The following is a 20,908-nucleotide window of genomic DNA, read 5'->3' as shown; positions in this document are numbered from 1 at the left end:
GCAGGCACCAGTGGCAGGGATGAGGTGTCCCAGCAGGGGAGGAGCTGTGCTCTGATTCCCTGCACCAGCCCCTGAGCTGCTCTCCCTCCCTGCAGAGCTCGGCTTGGACATGCTGCGTCACGTTCAGTGTCTTCGTGAGATGCTCAGCCTCAGCCACGAGGGATCAAGGCCCACGGCTTTTGAGCCTGTGGCTCAGCAGGTGTTCGGCATCCTCTGTGTGGCTCAGCTCCGCTACCATTGCTATGATCCCAAGCACCTTCCTGCAGAGAGTCCCACAGGATCTGGGGTGCAGAGCCTCGGGTCCCTACGGCAGCCAGCCCCAGGGCTGGGGGTGGCAGGGGTGCTAAGGAGAGCCGGGCTTCTCTCAGGCACTGCGTGCCAGCCTCCCACTCTGCAGCCCAGGCGATCGAGACTGAAGCTCCTGAAGCAAAGCAGGAGAGAAGAGACAAGTGTGTACCTTCTGCTCCCCTTTTGCTAAAGTCAGGTAGTTGCTTGGGATTGGGACTGGCAAACCCTTGCATTGCACGTGCCCTTAAGGGACCTTGGGGTCCATCTGGACTTACGGAGGTGTTGCCAACCTGACAGCACCTGTTCACAGCAAAAAAAGCATCATCTCTTTAATTAGTTTCACGCTTCCTGCCGTCCCTTCTGTGAGCGCACGTTTGGAGTTGCAGATGTGTGCCCGGGGTACTGCTCACACCTTGGATCCCTGATGACTGTAAGGGAATGTAGGCTGCTATTTTGGCCAGAGAACTACATTTAAAACTCATGTTTCATTCCCTCAAGCCCTCCCAGCTGAGCATCACTTGACCCACCACTGAAACGCAGGGTGTTCCAGGCAGAAACATGGCAGCTACGGCGGCTGCAGCACGGGACATGAAGGAGTTGTCCTTCCGTGGCAGGGAAAGGGGAGGACGGGACGTAAGTCTGTGCACTGGGGGCTTGCCAGGAGGACAGCAGGAAATCCTGTCTCCTAGCACCAGCGATGGCCTGGCATGGCCACGGTTCAAAAACCAGCATTTCTACTGCAGCAACCCACTTTGCCAGCCCGGGGTGATATGGGCATCACAAAAGCCTCCACAAAACTACTCTTTGGTACAAGATTCTTTTTCTTTTTCAGTTACAGAGCAGGTTTGGTACTACTGAGCTTATGAGATATAGTAAGATCATGACTTGGTTATGTTGTGACCTCATTGATGATCCACTTAAACCCTCCCAGGCTCAGAAAAAGAAAGAAAATACTGAATTTCATGCCCAGAAAGGCCAAGAGCAGCCAAGGAGGAGAAAGAAAATGGGCTCCAAGCTGCAAGGTTCCCCCACAACTGCCCTGGCTGAGGCAGGAGAAGAGCCAGGGCCATCGCAGCAGCCCTGCTCGCTCTCCTGGTGGTTTTTAACATTTATAGGAAGGTGGTGTGGGAGATGCAGCACTCCTGGGTGCAGGGGGAGCTGGGCTGCTGGAGGTGCAGAGAAGAGGCTGCAGTTCCAGGTGGAGGTGCAGAAATTGAAGAACGTGGATACCAAACTGGTGTGGAGATGGTATAGGATTGGCCCTTGCCACATGGTGCATGGCTGTTGCAGAGCAATCCCACCCAGCCTGAGCAGGTCTTTCAGCTGACCCTGCACGTAGCCATGGGCATGGAGAAGCTGAGGAGGGCTGAGCAGGTGGTTGAGTGCCCCCTGCTCAAAGATGTGCTGCCACCACCTCCAGAGCTGCTTGATGAGCTGTGGGACTTTGTCCTCAGCAGCCGCCTGCCACTCTGGGCTGCCTTCTGGAAAGCCTGGCTGCAGAGGTCACCCAAGACCACCCACAGACCCCACACAGGATGGCTACACTGACACCCCTACTTTGCTTTAGGAGCCCTATAATCCTGGCTGGCTGGCGTGCATGCAGTGTAAGGCTGTGGGTGGACCTTCCTCATCGCCCACCTTCCACCAGCTCTAACTGCTGTCATGTAACCAACACCTTTTTGTTCCCCAAAGGGCCTGGAATCAGCTGCAGGGTCATTAAGCCTTCCCCTAGTGCCCCTGCTTGGGGGGTGGGGGCTTATTTCTCACTGTAGGGCTGGGTCTGTCACCCTGAGAGCAGGGAGACACTTTTCCCACAGGACATAGGAGCGGGGAGCAGAGCTGGGGTGCTGAGCCATCAGGCCTTTGCTGCCCACTCACTGCACAGTGCTGAAAGCCCAACAGCTCCCGCAGCAGAGATGGACCTCCTTCCAAGGGCCACCGCTCCGCTTGCCTCTGCGGCAACAGCCCTTGGCTCTGTGACAGAATGACGAGGGGAGCTCAACTTCCCTGTCAGTGAAAGCATTACCTTGAAGGTCAATGCACAGACCCCTGCCCCTTAAGGAGCTGGGCAAGAGTTTACAAGGGGTCAGTGTTTTTTAAGTTAAAAAGCCAGGTCAAAGGAGGTTAATTTCATAAGGCTGCTGCTGGTAAGCTCAGGGTTTGCTTTTGGAGCATGGTGGAAGAGCAGCTCAATGCAGCATTCCTCTCCTCCTCACACCAACTCTCCAATACCAAAAAGAGACATCCTCTCCTGTTTAGCTATTAATACAGTAACACAAAAGCACCCCGGGAAAGTGCTTTCCCAGTAAGGCAGGGCACCCCTTTCCCTCCCTGCATCTGGTAGCACTGTGGCCCAAGTGAAACACAGAAACTATGCAACACCAGGCACTAACACTGCTTTCGACTGACATCAAGAACCATCCCCTTGGACTCCAAGCTCCCTCTCCAGCACCCTACCAGCCTTGTCACAAGGTCCCTGAAGTGCTGGGCTGGATGTTCCAGCTCTCCCCTGTGCTCAGGTTCCTTGCAGAGATGTTATGAGCACCAGCAGCATTTCTGCATCTAGAAATGGAAAGAAATTTGAGAAAGTACTGAGCTGCTCTGCTGCAATGTATGGGAATGCAGGCAGGGTCTGCGGTGAGCAGCAACCTGTCCCGCTGGCAGGGTGATGAAAGAAACAGGCCTGCGCACCCCTCTGATGGCTGAACTCTTGGCAGCAAGGGCAGATGCCCAGGGAGCTTGGCTCATAGCCCCCTCTGCAACACGTCCTGCTTTAAGTTCTCTGGCTGGAAGTAGCATTTACTGAATGAGAATGACTACAGTCCTGCTACAATTGTAGCTGTCAACACTTTGGGGGAGCAGAGGATAGTGGGGAGCACCACCAGCACCTAAAGGCTCCCCATTCCTTCTGCCTCCAAGTCCTGTTATTTATATCAGGCACTTAGCCAAGCACAAAACCAGCTTACTAGCACTTCGCAAAGCTGAGGAGTCTTAGGGACCACATATGAGATATGGGGCTGTACAGCCACTGAGATAGGGAAGAAAACCCCTTGCCCTCTAGTGATGCCTGTAACTCCACCTCCCTTTTTCCCCCCAGGTGAGTTGTTCACTGATGAGAGAAGGGAGAGGAGGCTCTGCTCACAGCAGCTATTCACCCTCTCCCCCTCACACCGACAGCTAAGTAGAGCAAGTCTCTCATTATGAGACTGGGCCGATCCCCACTACACCCTCTTCACCAATCCTTATCTGTGTGATAGCCATTTCCTGCTCCCCATCCATCAGCATCACTGTGCTTCCCTTGGTTCCCTTTTGCTCCCTTGGTGCTTCAGTACTAAGGACTAGCTTTTAGTATTACTTGTTGTGTAGCCTAACAAACATAGGCTAAAAAAGCTGAGCCCACAAGTAGGGGTGGGACACTCCCCCTTTCTAAACTACAGTAGCATTTTTAATCAGAGGGGTGTCCCGAGTTCTGCAGTAGGATGGGACTGTTTACAAGAGTGCGTGCTGACTTGTGAGGCTGCACGGACAGAAAAAAAACCTTTGCCAGAACAGAGCAGGGGCAAAGCAAAAAAAGAAGATGCATCTAACAAGAAACATCAGAGGATCAAACACTCTCTACCATTTAATGGCTTTAGGATAACACTGTGCCATCTCCCCATGCTCTCATGGAGCCTCTCAGTGCTAGTCTTGTGGCAAGAACTCCACTGTTCCAGAAGGACGAGGACCTGCTGCTGCACCTGGTGCTTTCTGAGGCTCAGTCCCCATATGCCCCCTGAGAACAGGCAGCATTGTTCTGTCAGTGGGATCAGGAGTGGGGTCTCTGCTGATCCCTGATGGCCAGAAGCCAAATGCTCCAATGCAGTAGTTGCAGCCATGTTGTATAGAAGCTGCTAAACCTTTCAGATCAGCAGCTTGTAACATGTGCTCTGCATCAAGTGTCCATGTAGCTTGCAGCTGGGCTGCATACAGCTGTCCTGCCATCAAAGCATCACAGTTATTTCAGAGTTTACTCTGAGCGAACTCCAGTGCAGTAGTCAGGGCTCCCTGCATGCCCTTGGCATTTCCACTGCCCTTAGCGACGACGGGAGAGCCTCCTGCCTTCCCTTCCATCTGTGTACAGACAGCTATGGCCCAGTCAGCAGCGGAGAACACAGGGAGGCAGTTCTGCGGAGGAGACACAGAGAAAAGTAATTTGGGCTGTGGAGCACTCAGCAGTCTGAAGGAATGAAAGGTAACACAACGTTCTCTCCTCACCCAGCGTGGGCCCTCACTAACCTGAGGCAGTCATGACTGGGAGGACCACAAAGGCTGAGCTTACATGTTAATGCTGTGTCCTGCCCCCTGGGCAAACACGGTCTGGAGGATCCAGGAATATCTCTGTGCCCATCAAAGACTGAAAGCGTATCTGGTCCTAGTATGGTCATCTCAGGTCCTACCCCTGAGTGATTAACCATGACCGCTGGGCAGAATACCAGGACAAGCCTCCCTCCTGGGACCTACTGAACACAGGTTCCCTGTGTCTCTACCAGAGTTCTGCTTACCTTGGACACCTGACAGGCACAGAGCACTTCACCAGAAACCTGAGGGCTGAGCAGCAGGACTGATGCGCCAGGAGACTTATCACACAGCTGGTTCACTACCTTCATTAGGATCTAGGAGATTCAGGGAGAAGAGGGGTCAGGCTACAGAAAAGGAAACTGGCATGCAGCAGACAACGTGCCCAGCAGCTCCCTCTTACTGTATGCAGCACCTGAGGTATCGCTGGGCCAACAAGTAATGTGGATTACTCACAGAGAGGGAGTCAGCTGGGACAGTATCAATGATGAGAGGTTGATTGCAATGTTTTGCTAGCAAGCTTTGTGCCTTTTCTTCAGCCTGGAGGAGGAAACACACAGCACTTGAGAGGCTACAGGGTGGGCTGGATGGGGATATACATATGCAACGTATGTACACAGGGAATGGAAGTGCGGCTCTGTGGGACAGAGGGGAGATGTATGTTAGCAGAAGACCGTCAGACTGAAATCTCCACATGAAGATCTGTAAAATCCTCCTTCCTCAAAAGCAAGCGGAGTTGAACCCCTTTGAAATGTAGAATAGACAGTGACCTGTTCGGTCCCCAGCCTGTCTCCTCGACCTACACATCACCAGTTGTCTCAGGCAGGCTCCTGTGCCAAGATGCTCCTACTTCAAGAAAAGAATAGTTCTTGCTGAGAACACTAAGTCACGAATAAGCATTTCCAAAGGGCTTTTAATGTAATCATGTAAATTAGCAATACCCATATGGGTGGGAGAAAGGCTCTGTCCTGCCTTACTGAGTGACCTTGTAAAGCCAGTTTTCAGGGCCACCTCATCTTCTCCATGTATGAACAGCAAAGTTATGCCTATCCACCTGTTGGTGTTTGCCAAAAGTGCTGATGCAGGGCTCTCCATCCTCACAGGCAGAGAGACACGGGGATTCTGCTAATGCCAAAAGTCCAGTCAGTCATTCACTGCATTTTAAGTGATGGCCCTGGTTAATGCCAGTGAAATCAACCCAACAAAGGGCTTGTGTTGCACTGTGTGTGATTGTACCCGCTTTCTTCTGCCTTCTAATGGGACCCTAGTAACTTGAGTGGCTGTGAAGTGTGACAGAGACACCAGGTCCACTAGTGTATATCACACAGTGCTATTAGCAGGCTGCAAGTGAGTGTGCTGCTGCCACAGTACCTGCTGCAACTCCAGTTTCTTGATGGCCGTGTTGGCTGTTCGCTGCAGCGCTCTGAGAATAGTCTGTAGTTCTTTTCTTTGCCACTGGGGCATCGCAGTGTTAGCCACGACCTGCAAAACAATTTGCTATGTAAGGACACTAAACTGTACGTAGAAATAAACTACTAGTTCTCTGGGAGGTCAGGCTGGAGCCTGGCCTCTTCACACAGGGATATAGGAGGATCTGGGATCAGGCCAGCCAGTCACTGTGGTGTGTAGCTTTCTCTTTTCAGCTGCATATCTAAAGCCTGGGAACTCTTTTTCACTGGTTTACCCTCCCAACCACTGTCTTCTCTCATATTCCCCCTGGCAGCAGGTCATCTGCAACAGAGGCACCTAGACACTGGTTGAAAACTTTGCACCCAAAGTGGTGCCAACAGGTAGCAACATGCTCTTGCTACTGACCATGGTAAGATGTGAACCTGGTAGGGAAGAAGTCATGTGCCTCAAGTGTATAGAGTCCATACTGGGATCTTTCTGTACAGCAGCATGATTCTTACTTTGGTCAACTTGCCCACTTCTTTGGAGAGGTTCTCCATTTCAGGAATAGAGGTGCTCCTCTGCTTCATTCGTAGGCAGACAGAGTCCACTTCCATAGCCAAGCACTGGCCTACTTCCCGGGCCTGGAGAGAAGGAGGGAGAGAACGCTTCAAAGGCAGCAACAGAAAGGATGAACAGGGATAGAGAAAGTGGGGAGGCAGCAGGGTCATAACCACTGAAGCACTGCTCAGGATCTAGTGGAAAGACACCTACAGACAGAGGTTTTAAGATTGATTGTCCCCAAGAGACTCTGGAATAGAACATTCCTCTTTAGATCTGCAACCAACACTAGTTGGACACACTCAGGGGACCATGCTGTTGTGCATTTATGTTTTCTCAGTACCTCACACCAAATCATCATGATTTCAATAAGAAAAACTTGGAAGCCCCATTTACTTCTCAGTGCTCTTTTTTTCATTAGCAAATGCATCTAAAGAAAAGTCATTAGCTGTTCAAGCACGTTTCTTGAGGACCAGTTCAGCTGGTCTTGGTGCATTTCTTATTGCTTTCCCCAACACCAATGCTACCGTTAATAAAAAAGCTAATACAAAGTTTTTCTGGAGCATTTGCTCTCTGCCAGATCTTCATGCCCGTGATGGTCCTGCTAGACTTCAGACAAAGACAGCAGAGAGTATATACGAAAAGCTGTGGACAGTGAAGACTGCTCTGCCGACCAAGGATACACATCCCATGTTTCAAGTCAGTCCCTCATGCCTGCAGTCTCCCTTGTCTGATTAACACATGCATGCAGCTCCTCGCGGGGGCTCTCCAGGTCAGCACTTCCAGCAAAGCATACAGATGTGCCCTGCAGCTTTTCATTCCTCTGCACCAAGAAAAGCCTTGCTAGGGACACAGATGCACAGGGGACAGCCAGCCAAAAAGCAACAGATTTGCAGGGGTGGACTTTGCCTTTAGTCTTCCCAGCTCCACTGACAGTGACTCACTCTAGTCTGACTGCAGCCTTAAAGGAAGCGGGCAAGGTTGCAGGGCCCCTGACACTTCCAGATATTCAAAGGACACAGCGATCTCACGGACACAATAATAGGTTGCTTATTTTTATACAGACCCATCCAGACAAGAACCACAGTTTAGCAGGAAAAAGACTAAAGAAAAGAAGCAAAAGGGCTGTAAGAATGAGACCAGAGCCCTGTAACCATCAAGTGCAAATCCAACTGTGCTAGGCAGGAGGTGAAACCAAAACACAAAGGATCACACCTTTAAATACCTACCTGGGGACTGAAATTTATAGTCTAGAGGCTTCCTGATACTTTGTGCCAAGTTCCTATCTTGGAAAAGGGGGTCTGAGGGGAGGAATGAAGGTCAAGGAGACAAGAGAGTAGGACAGGGGAAAGTGGAGGTGAATAGTCAGGTACGGCAGCAGAGCTGTGTCCAAGGGGTGAAGGAGGAAGCCAGATGAGGCATAGCAGGGAGGCTTCAGCCAAAGCAGGGGGAAGCTAATTGTCTAAGCAGGACTCTACAAAGTTGGGTCCTTCTGGCATTGCCTTAACATGGCAGAAATCTCAGTTCCCCACTTCTTACCTGTTTGGCTTGTCCCCCTGTCACTGCAATGACACGGCTAATCCCTTTAACAAGCTGACGCTCACTGATGATTGCCAGATCTTCGATAGCTCCTGTTTGTAGAAGGTGCCTGCAAAGTCAGAGAACAGGAAAGAAAACAAGCTTCTCTCTGGGAACAGAAATCAGGAAGCTTGCTTTCCTTTTAGACAAGTCTCAAGTCTAGCAGCCTCTCCCAATCCCAATAGCTTCAATCCTTTCCCATTCCTAAAATCCCTGTCAGGCAAGAGACAGAAGAGTTGAGGCTACTCCAGAGCAACCTCTGTGGCATCTGCCCAGCAGGCTGCTGTCAAATAGCAGGTAACAGCCAAGTTCTTCCTTGCCTTCCTCTCCTTTCCTTCAGCGGTGGGATGAATTGGGATTTTTCTCTTCTACTCAGCTGCTCCTGAACCTTGTGGAAAGTATTTTTTTCCTCCAACTCCACCATTCTCTTGACAGGCCAGCTCACAGACTGGCCCACAGACTCCAGTCACAGGGTAGCTGTGCAGTCACAGGGCACTGACAACCTCCCCGTTCCTTCTTGGCTATTCAACACTGGATATGAACACTAACACTGTCTCGGGTTCTGTTACCACAAGTAATCATTTCAGACAGCTTCACGAGAATTGATCATCTCTACTTCCATGCAGGTTCTTGTCCCACTACTCCCACAAGAATGATCTCATGACTAGAAACTTGCCCATTTTCAACTGAATCTACTCAAAGGCCAATTTGTTCTTGGGTTTTTTTTGTGTCAGCATTGTCCTAACATTGATTAACTCTTCTTCTACTCTCATTACTGCTAAAAGCAAAAGAGGACAAAGATAAGTAATGAAAATAATCAGAGTGGTCTCAGGATCTCACAACCATCTCAGAGTCTCCTGCTGGGTCCCCAGCCCTCCTGCAACACCAAAGCCAAAGCCTTGTAACTCTGATGTGACAGGCCACATACCCCTTTCCCCACACTCTGCTGGTGCCCTGTGGCTTCCAGGTCAGTTTCAGACTATGAAGCAAGGAAAAATGCTTTGCATTTCACTGAAGTTCTCTCTCTCTCTAGGACTTCCGAAGCTTTGTAACTAGGCCATTCTGTCCTCACAACATCTTTTCGGTGAGGAAACTTAGTTGCACAGGGAGTGGAGCTTGCAAGAATGTCTCTACCTCAGCCACCAGTGCCCACAAAAACACCTTCTAACTGCAAGTAGAAGTCACTTACGTCCCACAGCAGAGTTCCACAGAGGTCCGCGTTGCAGCCTCAGAGTCGCAGGTCAGCATGCTCTCCACAGGGACCTCCAGGGACACTATCCTCACCGGATCTGGATACTCCTGACAGAGGAGACAGGGATCAGCAGCTAACTACATGGTCCTTCAGGGCCACTTACAGACTAACTACATGGCTTCAGGTCTCTGCCTCACTTTTGCCCTCTTCTGGAGTAGCCCCAGAGTCAGGGGCAGCACTGCTTCTCCCCCACAACCAGCCACCATGGGGAGAAAGAAACAACTGGGTGACACTACAAGCTTTCGGTCCAAAGAAATGAGCAGAAAGCCTATGCATCACCAGCCTCCACGTTTTACAACACAGTGCTCCCGAGATCTCCTCCATGTCCTATTTCCTTCCTGAGTTTTGAGAGTCAATTCCCTTGCAGAAACCTGTTGCATCAACACTACTTGCAACCCAGATGATTCCTGTTGAAGGACAAGGCTCATGAAGATGGGCGCTGCCATCCCATCATACCTCATCCACTGCACGGAGTCCCTGAACTCTTCTGGCCAGTGTGAGTGGGACCTCAGCCATATGCACAACCTTGTTTTGTTTGATCACATCCTGGACGACTTGCTCCACTTGCTGCAGCTGCTCCACAGTCACAGGGCCCTGATGAAGTAAATCAGCCACCTTACGGAGAATCCTCCTGAGAGGTACAGAACAAAGGAAGGAGAACTGGGGCAGGATCCCCAGGCAACTCAGTTTGGACACACCACTCTCCCCACTGTGTCTCACCTTCCCTACTTGTAAAAGCGAATTGTGAACATCATGACCCTCCTGCCCACTCCTCCCATAAGGGATAAGGATTTTTGGTCCAAGAGCATCAACCAAACTCTTCAAGAGAGATGCTGCAATGAATGACAGGTTACCAGGGTCAGTACTCAGCCTGATCCAACAACTTTCAGTTCCAAACCCCTCTCACCTGGATGACCAGCACAGACAGCAGACGCGTGCTACAGCCAAGTTGGTGAATCTCTGAGACCCCTTTACACTACTCAGGTCAGCCCCATGTCCACTGGCCTTGCTAAATCCCTTCCCCTCTGACTCCCATTCATATTCTCAGCAAGCCCACCTCAGAGTCAGGTCAATGCAAAGCAGAGCCAGTCATCTCCAGAGGGCCAATTCACTGCTCAGATAAAATGTGACCTATCTCTAAAGGAGCGATTATGGTGAGAGGAGAAAAATCCCTGGAGAGAAGGTCCATAATGGGATGTTGGTACTGCCAAGAACAAGAAAAAGAGAAGTACAGAGCACCTTGGTATCAAAGTCGAAGCGCAGCCGCTCTGCTGTCACATGGGACCCTCGTTGCTCTGTGTTGTTCAGCAGGTGGGTAGCAGTGTGGTTCGTCATGCAGGCCAGCCGCCGGGCCTGAAAGCACAGACAAGCTGGCAGGGGGTGCTGGTTCTCCACAGCTCAGGGGAGCAGCGATGGCATGAAGAGATAAGGGAAAGGCTGCATGTGAGGGGATGGGAGAAGATGGGAGGAAAAGCAATGGGTGCATAGCTGTCAGATTAATTTATGTCACAGGGCAGATCTAACTTCTTGTCCTGTGGGATCACCTCTGTAAAAGAGAAAAGGGTAGGCTGGATAGACTTCTGGACAGACCACTGGGTCACAGAAGATTATGGAGTTACTTGTGCAGTGTCCTTCCCACTGCACATCACAATGAAGAGCAGTCTCAGGAATTCAAGAGACAAGGCTCTGTTGTGCCCAGATTACTCAGGATGTCACAGGACTCAAAGCAAGGCTAGAAAAAGACTAGGAGCAGTAAGTTATCACCTCATCCACAAAGAGCTGCACTTGGTCCCCAGCACACAGGGTTTCCACAGTAGTGACCTCATGGATCACATAACCACCACAGAGACGAACTGACTCTACTGGAAAGAGTATGTCCTGAGCAGAGACACAGAAAGATGAGTTAGGACACAGGGAACATCCAAAGACCTATACTAGCTGCCTGCTTGATCTGACTGGGAAACACAACTACCATTGATCCCTAAAAGACAGGGATGGGCTGGGAAAAGAATGGACAAGCCTGCTGCAAATGTAACCAAGTGCCTCAGAGCTGCCCTGCACCCAGTCACTCACTGCACATGTTGATGCTGCCAGCTTGCAGTGGAGCGGCAGCAACACCACCTGTAGTGATGAATTTTCCTAATGAGGATCCTTGTTCATGAGAAAATGGACAGCAGCTGACAAGGCACCTGTCTCAGGCATCCAAGGTGCCATTTTTGCCTCACTGGGCCGGCAAGAGAAAATTCATCCCTGCTTCAGCTTGGGGAGAAGTGCCGAGCAAGGCACTATCACATTCTGGAAGGCTAAAAAGGCAGCATCAATGCCCAGCAGTGATTCTCAAAAGCTGAAAATGTGAGAGGGAGAAAAAGCTGCACCCCATGTAACTTCCTAGGACAGGGTCAAAGCTCTCCCTCTGGCAAACTTGCAGGAACATGCTGCAGAAGTGGAGGTCCTCCTTGTTGCTTTTGGGAGGGATAAGAGTTTTTGAACTGGGTCTCAGGCTGGGCACTCCTTGCAGTTGCCCAGGACTGGACAGAGATAAGTTACTCAGCTCTTGGACTCTCTGATCATTGATCTCTCTGCATTGCAACCCCAAGCTCGTGAGAGTGCAGCACACTGAAGGGAGACCCAAGAAGACTTTACACTTCCCCAGCAAGAAGAAATTACAAAGGGCTGAGAGAAACAACCAAAGCAGCAAGTACACCTCTGAAGTTACTGCTGCTTCTTCCTCACCCCACCAACCCACCCCAGCCAAGGGAACTGTCAAGAGTCAGCAGCTTGCAAATTAACACAGGAAAACAGCGCATCACTTGGGGAAGTCTGCATGGCCTTACTATCCATGGCTGCCTTGAGTTCAGGCAGCAAAGGGGCTTACCTGCTGTCCTAATCGTATCATGTAGCCTTGGTCAGAGGCTTGCCCACCCTGCTCTGCATAGAAGTTAGTCCTGTCCAAGATGACACCACAGCGTTGCCCTGCCCCAACCTCCTTCTGGAGAGACTGACCTCTGTACAGCATCAGGACAGTGGCCTGGCATGGGCTGAACTCTGTCAAGGGGAAGAAGATGGCAGCCATTAGTGCATAACACCCTGTCAGATTGCAACATGAAACGAGGGGTTGCTTCCCCATGCCAACCCTGCCAACACCCAGTCTATACTGAAAGCTGGCACTTTCCTTTGCCTTGATAGGAGAGGAACAGCTATTGCCAGAAAGGACAAAGGATCTGTTATTTGGAACTAAGTACCCCTCACTTATGTAGTGACAGACCCACTGGGTAGCAGGTAAGCAGGCAGCGACGCCCGATCTGGCTCCACATGAGCCTGATAGAACAAGATGTGGCACAGACACATCTGCATCTTACTACACTGTGTGCTTGGCCAACCTGCCTGCCTTCTATGAACGGATGACAGCCTTGGTGGACAAGGGAAGACAGGGGTGTCACCTTCCCTGATGTAGCAAGCTTCTAATGCACTCTCCTGTAGGCTCCTTGAAGCCAAATTTGGGCAACATGGACTGGACAGGTGGACCACAGGGCAGCTGGGCCCACAGAAAATTGCTGAACAGTTCAATGTTCAACCGATATTCAGTAAGTAGTAGAGCTACTTGGGGCCAACACCATTTAACATCTTCATTAATGACCATCCAAAACAAAATGGGATATCCTGCTTGTACATAGCAATGAATTGGTGGGGACTGGTTGATACATTGAAGAGCAGAGCTGCTTTTCAGAAGCATGTCAGCAGGCTACAGAAACAGACTGACAGAAACCTTGAGGTCCTCAGGAGCAAGCTGAACACAAGTCAGCAGGGTGCCCTTGCAGCAAGGAAGCCTGCTGGGCTGTGTGAACACCAACATAGCCAGCAGCTCAGAGAAAGTGGTTATTCACCCCTATTTAGCATTTGTGAGACTACATCTAGAGCACAGAAAATTCTGGTTGTACGTAAAGAAAAAAAAACCTTTTCAAACTAAGAGTGATAAAGAACAGGGAACAGAGAAGCTGTGGGATTTCTGTCTTTAAAGATACTGAAAATTTAAATGGACAAGGCTCTGAGCAACCTGATCCATCTGTGAAGCTGATGCTCCTTTGATCAAGAGACTGGACATCCAGACATCCCCTCCAACCTGAATTATTCCATGATTCAGAGACTCAGGAGGTGGGACAGTGCTAGCTTGGAGATTCCTGCCAATGTCACTGCTGGGCTTTTTTCCTCCATTGTGCTCTTACCATGGTGTATATATAGGTTGAAGTGCCTCACTTTCTGCTTAGTGTGGGTTGCCACCAGCACACTGGGTAAGAGGGAGCTGGCTGTACACAGCTATCTCTAATTGTTTGTGACAGCCATACCACCTTTTACCCTCTGTGGTTTAGCTTTATGCTTTCCCTAGAGCACCAGCAACCCCAGTTGCCCTAAATGATAAAAAGCCTGCACTGGCATCTAGTGGTCTGCCAAAGAAATAGCAAGTGCACTGTTTTAGACGACCACCTAAACCCTTTCCATAATTATTCTTCATTCTCCCTAGCACTCACACCCTGAAGCCTAATTGTGGGGGACAGACTCATCTCTGGCAGAAATCAACAGTCCCCGCTTCACCACTGCACAGTAATACCAACACAGAGCTCACAGACTTCTCACTAGCCCAGAGCCTTCCTGGGGACACACCAACAGCAGTAAGAAAAGCACTTACTATGGAGTGAGGTACAGGGGCAGAGAAAAGATGCAAGCAACCAGGTGGACAGGTTTGAACCACAAAGTACATGTTTTGCATGCATGAGGTTAGGGAGTAAAAGCAGCCTTGTGAGGGATTCCAGCACCCTCAGGCAGAGCTTGCACTACAGACAGGACCTGGCCACTTACCGTACTGCCCGTGCTGCCCAAGTATGTAGGCATACTTTGGAGAATCATCAGTAGCAGGCACGTTGCTGCTCCGCAGCTGAGCCAGCGAGTGCACATCAAGGTGCGTGTTTGTGTCCTCTAGCTGTCCTGCCTGTGGGCCACCAGCCTTCCGCTACAGCGCAGAAAAGGCACAATTAGTTGAGGGATACCTGAGGACACTCAAACAGATAACTGGAGCTATAAAGCTAGGAACAACTTCCACCTTCCTGGAAAAGGCTTATTTAGATCCAGGCTGATGGAGGCTACTGCTAAACCAGCCCCATTCACTCAAACCCCACAAGCACTCAATACCACCCTGTGCTAGCTTTGAGGCAGGCCATAACCAACAGCTAACGCAACCCTCCCTGCACAGCTTGCGGTGCAGCTGTGAAACTTCCATGCCATTAAAGCTCACAAGAGCAAGGTCTTGAACTGATTACTGCACAGGATGGGCAGTGCAAGTCTTCCAGCACTACAGAGACCAAAGAGGTTTTGTAAACTCTTCATAAATCACTTGCTGTTTGGGCTATCTAAGCTGGCTCTGCTTTGTGTGAGGAGTTGGACTACATGACTGACAGAGGACACTCCTAACCTATATAATCCTATGATAACCTCCACTCCAGCAACAGTCAGCATCATAAAATACTTCTACTGATCTGAAGAGAATCACCAGCCAGTACTTCTCAGTCCTACACTCAAAAGCAAAGGCATTGTGACTCCACTGCTGTTTCAGACCCACTGCCCCTTCAGGGGAAAAGCACATGGCTCTGTGGTGCATCCAAAAAGCCTCAGCAGCGAAAGGAATTCTGCCTCCATGCTCACAGGAGAGAGGGAAGGCTCTGGATTATTCTCACAAGGTGAGTCTGCCTCTTACCTTCGCATCTTCCAGAGCAAGTTTGTTAAAACCATCTGAATCCAAACTGATCCCCTTTTCTTCAAGCATCAAGTCAATCAGATCCAGAGGGAATCCCAAATTCCCACAGAGAGACCAGGCTACTTCAGCTGCAGGACAAAAAGAAGGACATGAACTCTGTGTGAACACAGAAAGCAAAGGCATCTCAAGCTTTGCTTGGATGTGACCAAACTAGTGTGTGCCTTGGTAACTGGATTTCCCTATGTTGTGTGCAACTGCACTGGTAATGGGCAAGAGAAGTCATGCAGTTCTTCTTGTATGGGACTGAGTATTAACAATGCCCCACAGCCCCATCCCTGCTAAATTCAGCGCAGCACATCTAGACAGGTAGCTGCTCTGATTGAGTCCTGAGCTCCTTCTTTCAGCTGTGTCTTCCAAGGCCCTAGTTAATCAGCCAATAAAGCAACAAGGGAATGTTTTTAACTTGCCTGGTGCCTAGTTTGTTGTGAGAACAACGTACTAGAAAACAAATGCAATGTGAAAAAAGGAGCAACATCTGCTCCTCTGCCCAGGGCTACAAGGTCACTGAAACACATTGGGGAGGCGGACATCCACCACAGTTTTGGCTGCAATGCTTGCGAGGACCTGGATCAAAACATCTTTAAGTGCAGCTTGTCAGAGGAGGGAGACACACCTGGGAAATTTGTGGAGGGCTCCATCTGTTGCACTGTCCGCTCAATGATGCGCCTCCCACGCTCGAGGGAGGACAGAAAAGCTGCCTCGTTCTCATTGATGATATCCATCATCTGCCCAAGGATCAGCATAAGGGTTAGCCACAACACCCCAGAGAGTTCTCCAGCTCAGCTCAGCCCTCCTACCACTGGGCTCCCTGCTACAGTCAGCCCAAAGCACATCAAGCAGGTGTCTAACAGGGGTGCTGCATCTGCTTGAACCAGGCTTTTTATTCTGTAAGTATCCATCACAACACGGCTCTAACGCATTACTAAACAGTGACAAAGTCATTGTGCCTCCTATCACCATTCCTGTCAAGGAAATATTGACCATCCACCTGGGGAAGGCTGGAGGCTGACAAATGCTCCCTGTCAGACATTCATGTCTGTGACCCAATTAAAATTGCATGGCTGGAACACCCAGAGAAATTGCTTGTCACAGTTGCTGTCAGCAGAAGCAAGCTAGGACTAGCCTTAAACCAATCCACTTTGGACAAAAGGTATCCAGGCTAGGACAGGCTGTACTTGCACTCAACAAAAGGGCTACCCCAGCTTTTTTTAAGAGCAACAGCTGCCTTATAGCAGGACAAGCAGGCCCTGGTAAGGATCTAGTAGAGCTCCCACAAGGAAATCTGCCACAGATACTTCTTGTGCCCAGGATACAAACATGTTCCCAGCACATCTCAGCCCACCCACGAAAGCATGGTTATGGAGGAGGCTATGCAAACTCCCCCAGCCAAGTCCCAAGGAAGGTCTGATTTCTACCCCTGAGAGCAGTGCCTCACAAAGATAAGAGAGAGGATTCCTCATTGCTCACCTGGTCTGCATTCTTTGTCAGCTCTGGATAGGCATCTCCCTGTGGAGTGAGCCTCAGTTAGTGACAACATCCTCAGCATCTTCCTCGACGGAATCTCACAGCATGCCACAAGCATTACAGCTGTTTCTTAGTCAGGTGAGTGTGAAAGGAGACCCAGTGCATGGCCCCAGGGACAGCAGCACAGGGGGAGAATCACATGGGGACTTACAGCTGCCCTCTTCTTGCTATCTCCCCGTGACGCACATCTGCTAGCCCCTGGACAGCATCTCTTGGCAAACACATCCATTCACAATAGCAAGAAAACATTGTCTTTTAGGATGCTCTTAGTACTTGCAGGGACCAATTTCAGATGGCTTTAACCAGATATGACAGCTTGGAAGCCACTGCCCTTGGGAAACAGCAACGTGCACTTGCATACACTTACACACACACACTTGTGCTGACTGTACCACTAAGTCCCCTTCCACCCATCACAAATGATCAGGAGACAAGAGATTTTGACTGCTGTGACGCATAGCATCAGATACACACTCCTGGAGCTCCTTCACATCCAAGATTGTCCCCTGATAGTGTACAGGAAAGGGATGTGGGGCTGTGTAGGACATGTGATACTCTTTTACCCCAAGGCAGCAGTTCTTACTCACCAGCACTTCCACTACGGTAGGCACCAAGGAGGCCAGGAGTCCAGGTGGAGCATGAAGGACTTCAGAGCAAAAGCGGACAGCCCTGCGCAGGATCCGACGCAGCACCAGTCTGAAAGCAGGGCAGGGTTCTCCTGTAAGGAGCTGGGCATCCATGTAAGCATCCCTGCCCAGCTCCCACATCCAGCACACCCCCAACACAGCTCCTTCCTCTGGCCTGATCTACTGACACAGGCCAGCTGCTCCACATGCTCTACACTCATCCAAGACCAGAATCTCTTCGAGGCTCTCACCTTCTTGCCTCCCCAAAGCTCATGCACTCCTCATATTGGGCTCACACCAGAACCTCTCCACTGGCTGTCCATATTCCTTTCTAGACCTAACTTTCTCCACCCCATGACATTTCCTCATGTCCTTACTCTGCTCCAGAGAGGCCTGGGTAGATGCCATCAGTGATGCACACGCACAAGGTGCGCACGTGATCTGCCACCACACGGTAGGCCATATTCACACGCCCAACATCAGCATCCCCAACCAGACCTTGGTATCTGGGCCCCCTGCAGCCCTAAAAGAGAAAGTAAAGAGACAGATCAGCAGAAATTAATGGCTGCAGAAGGAAAAGTTTTAACGCAAGAGGCAGCCAGCTACACTTGACATTATGCTTCTCAACTACCTCTGAACCTTGTGCATCTAAGATGTACTCATTAAATCCTTCCAGAGCATTATATACCAAGTCTTCCATACCCAAGACAGGTCAGACAATGCTCTGGCACTGAGGAATTTAAGAAACTTTGGAGGAAAAACAGATCAGCAGTGCTGATATACCAGCAGATTTCCAATTTGGAATTCTCCCCAGTTTCCCTAGAATGCTGCTCTGGACCAGTCTGGACATACCTCCTGTCTCAAAATACCACACAGTAACATATGTAGAGAAGCCTGTCCTATGATACCAGACAAGCACTCTGCATTCAAGAAGCTTTTGCTTAGCTATGACTCTGAGCAGAAGCACCGTCACCTTGTGAATGGCATCCAAGATGGGAGTGAAGAGATCTGTGTCGTAGTTGGAGCGTTTGTTCTGCAGAATTGTCACCAGCCTTTCCAGGCCCATTCCCGTATCCACGTGGTGCTGCGGCAAGGGAAGCAGATTCCCCTCCACCTCTCTGTCAGACAGCCAGGAAAAATAAAAGGCAAAAGAGAAGCAAGGGTCAATTCAGGGGCAAAGAAAAGGAGCAGGTAAATCAAAGAGAATGGCAGAGTGACAGGGGATGGACACAGCAGGTGACCCAACAAAAGGAAGCTCAGGGACAAGACTATGAGCAGTCTGCCTTGGCACTGTCAGGCAGACAGGATCTGACCATCTGATAGTCAGGATAGACTGTAACATAGGTAAAAAAGTCTTTCCTGAACAGGGGCCCAAGGCCTTCTCCTCCTTCTGCAGATTCCTCTGGGCTGCTACAGACCTCAGAAGGTCTCTGGGATGCAGCAGTGAGGGAGAATAGGCAGCAGAGTTTGAAGGAGGATAGAACAAATAAAGCAAAGGGGACTGAGAGCCACACTGGACACATCTCCACAGCTTCTTGCTTGTTCCTGTATTGCTGTCTCCTGGAAAGCAGTGATATGTCTGGGAATATACATGTACGATTTTGGAGTCAGACAAAGGTGAAAGGCTGTGGAGTCCAGGCCAGATGCCTGCTACCTGCTATACTGCATGAAGACCAGGTTCCAGATCTCTACTACATCAGGGCTGCCCTGGTTCACCAGTGTGGCAGCATTTCTGCCACCACCCACGTGGTCATAGTGGATCTCTGTGCAGGGACCGCAGGGACCCGTGTCCCCCATCTCCCAGAAGTTGTCCTTCAGTGGAAAAGGAAGCACATGACTGGCAGGCACCCTGGAAAGGCAAACAACAGAGGTAGCAGCACTGGGGCACGCACACAAAGCACACAGTAGCCTAGATCACAGAGAAAGTTGGAAGGGAGGAATCCTTTCTGACTGCTGTAAACTCAATAACTGAACATATTAGGATTCTTTTGGTTCTGTTCACACAGAATTACTTTCCTTAGCAGAAACAAGCTGGACCAAACCAGACAGGATCCTACTCACTGCCCAGAATGGCTGGCAAACTCAGTCTGGCTCTGGCAGATGGAGAACAGGGTCTCCACTGGGTCTGTGGAGCCAACTTCCTCCTTGGAGGGAATTCCAGCAGAGCTAAGACCTGATCACAATGGACAAGGCTGAACACCAACAGTGGCACAAAGCTTGGATTCAAAGCCTGCATACAGCCTGGAACAAGCTCTCAAAGCTCAGCAGTGCTCTCTGCAACTGCTTCATCTTCACACTGAAGCAGCCATTGCTAGCTTTCAGAGGAGAATGTACTCTCTGCAGCTCACAATAGACAGGAAGCAAAGGATCAGAGAACCTTCACACACTTCATCCAGGCAGTCTTAGGTACACAGCCCCTCAGACTGATAACTTATGAGAAACAGCTTAAAAGGTCAAGTGCCCTAGAGCACTCAGAGCCCAGCTGACTTAACAGTCCAAACAAACCAGAAACAAAATGAGTTTAAACTATAACTTTTGGCTTCTCTATCTGATTCCCATCAACTAAAGAGCAAATGGGAGACTATTGAGACTGAAATGTCAGCACCTGCTGCTCAGAACCTCTTCTCTAACACACTTACCCCAGGCGGAGCCATACATCCCTGCACTCCTCATCTGCGCTCAGCCCCAGCGAGGAGTCTCCACCAAAATAGGTGACGTAGAGGCGATCTCTGGGGATCTCGTAGACCTCTGTCAAGAGCTCCCAGGCCATGCTACACGCCTCCTCCTGAGCGGGCAGGGAACATAAACTAAGCACAGTAATCCAGCATGCAATAGTGATGCAGGACGGTTGTTTAGAATGGGAGTCAAACACCAAAGAAGTTCATTTCAGCTCTCTCTCCCTTTCCAATTTTAAGGTTATGTTGCAAAGAGCAGTATGAAGGTAAGGTGAATGAGACAGCTCACTGCTGTCTGTGGAAAATTGACGTTCCTAAATTTTTGGGAGACCCTCAGGATCACAGCATGGTCTACACCCATGTGCTTACCAGCAGAGTTACATGAATTATTTGCTTTCCAAGGAAAAAATGTATTCACTAGCAAAACAACTAGCATCTTTTATCCTTCTTCCCTTTTCAAACTTTCTAGTAACAAGCATCAAATGAACTGGAAACCTCTTTTCACCGTATTAAATGGTCAACACTGGCATTCACACAGAGAACTTTGATTTGTACACATTCACACCATTGAAAGGCTGAGCACTCTGAGTCTGCAGGGCACACTTAGCAATTCAGCACACCAGCTGACTACCTCTGCTCCAGGACACAGAGCTCTCAAGAAGTAATTTGGAGCTTACCAAAATGCCTTCTGCAGACAGTCCTATGGCACTACAGCACAGAACTACAGCACTGCTCTGAAAGAAAGGCTACATTTCCCCCTATCCCCTCACCTTAAAGTAATCCCCAAAGGACCAGTTCCCCAACATCTCGAAGAACGTATGATGGTAAGTATCTCGGCCCACATCCTCCAAGTCGTTGTGCTTCCCTCCCGCAC

At 49.9% G+C, this 20,908-nt stretch overlaps 1 protein-coding gene across 1 annotated transcript in view; it reads right to left on the bottom strand.

The window, feature by feature from the left end:
• Positions 1 to 4,287: 4,287 nt before the first annotated feature.
• AARS2 (alanyl-tRNA synthetase 2, mitochondrial) overlaps positions 4,288 to 20,908 on the bottom strand; it is a gene marked incomplete at its 5' end in the record, with an annotated part of 16,732 nt that continues 111 nt past the window's right edge. The window contains 21 exons of the mRNA XM_010285467.1: positions 4,288 to 4,452; positions 4,830 to 4,940; positions 5,080 to 5,163; positions 5,995 to 6,105; positions 6,534 to 6,656; positions 8,113 to 8,221; positions 9,341 to 9,450; positions 9,860 to 9,997; positions 10,643 to 10,756; positions 11,168 to 11,281; positions 12,279 to 12,448; positions 14,258 to 14,408; positions 15,150 to 15,277; positions 15,823 to 15,934; positions 16,677 to 16,715; positions 17,321 to 17,429; positions 17,737 to 17,882; positions 18,333 to 18,477; positions 19,014 to 19,208; positions 19,999 to 20,144; positions 20,805 to 20,908. The exon at positions 20,805 to 20,908 is cut by the window's right edge and continues 7 nt beyond it. Coding sequence (XP_010283769.1) covers positions 4,288 to 4,452; positions 4,830 to 4,940; positions 5,080 to 5,163; positions 5,995 to 6,105; positions 6,534 to 6,656; positions 8,113 to 8,221; positions 9,341 to 9,450; positions 9,860 to 9,997; positions 10,643 to 10,756; positions 11,168 to 11,281; positions 12,279 to 12,448; positions 14,258 to 14,408; positions 15,150 to 15,277; positions 15,823 to 15,934; positions 16,677 to 16,715; positions 17,321 to 17,429; positions 17,737 to 17,882; positions 18,333 to 18,477; positions 19,014 to 19,208; positions 19,999 to 20,144; positions 20,805 to 20,908 — 2,624 coding nt within the window. The remainder of the gene's footprint in view (positions 4,453 to 4,829; positions 4,941 to 5,079; positions 5,164 to 5,994; positions 6,106 to 6,533; positions 6,657 to 8,112; positions 8,222 to 9,340; positions 9,451 to 9,859; positions 9,998 to 10,642; positions 10,757 to 11,167; positions 11,282 to 12,278; positions 12,449 to 14,257; positions 14,409 to 15,149; positions 15,278 to 15,822; positions 15,935 to 16,676; positions 16,716 to 17,320; positions 17,430 to 17,736; positions 17,883 to 18,332; positions 18,478 to 19,013; positions 19,209 to 19,998; positions 20,145 to 20,804) is intronic.

This window comes from Phaethon lepturus, unplaced genomic scaffold (genome assembly GCF_000687285.1).
Source record: "Phaethon lepturus isolate BGI_N335 unplaced genomic scaffold, ASM68728v1 scaffold19914, whole genome shotgun sequence".
NCBI lineage: Eukaryota > Metazoa > Chordata > Aves > Phaethontiformes > Phaethontidae > Phaethon > Phaethon lepturus.
This window is presented reverse-complemented; position numbering and strand designations above follow the sequence as displayed.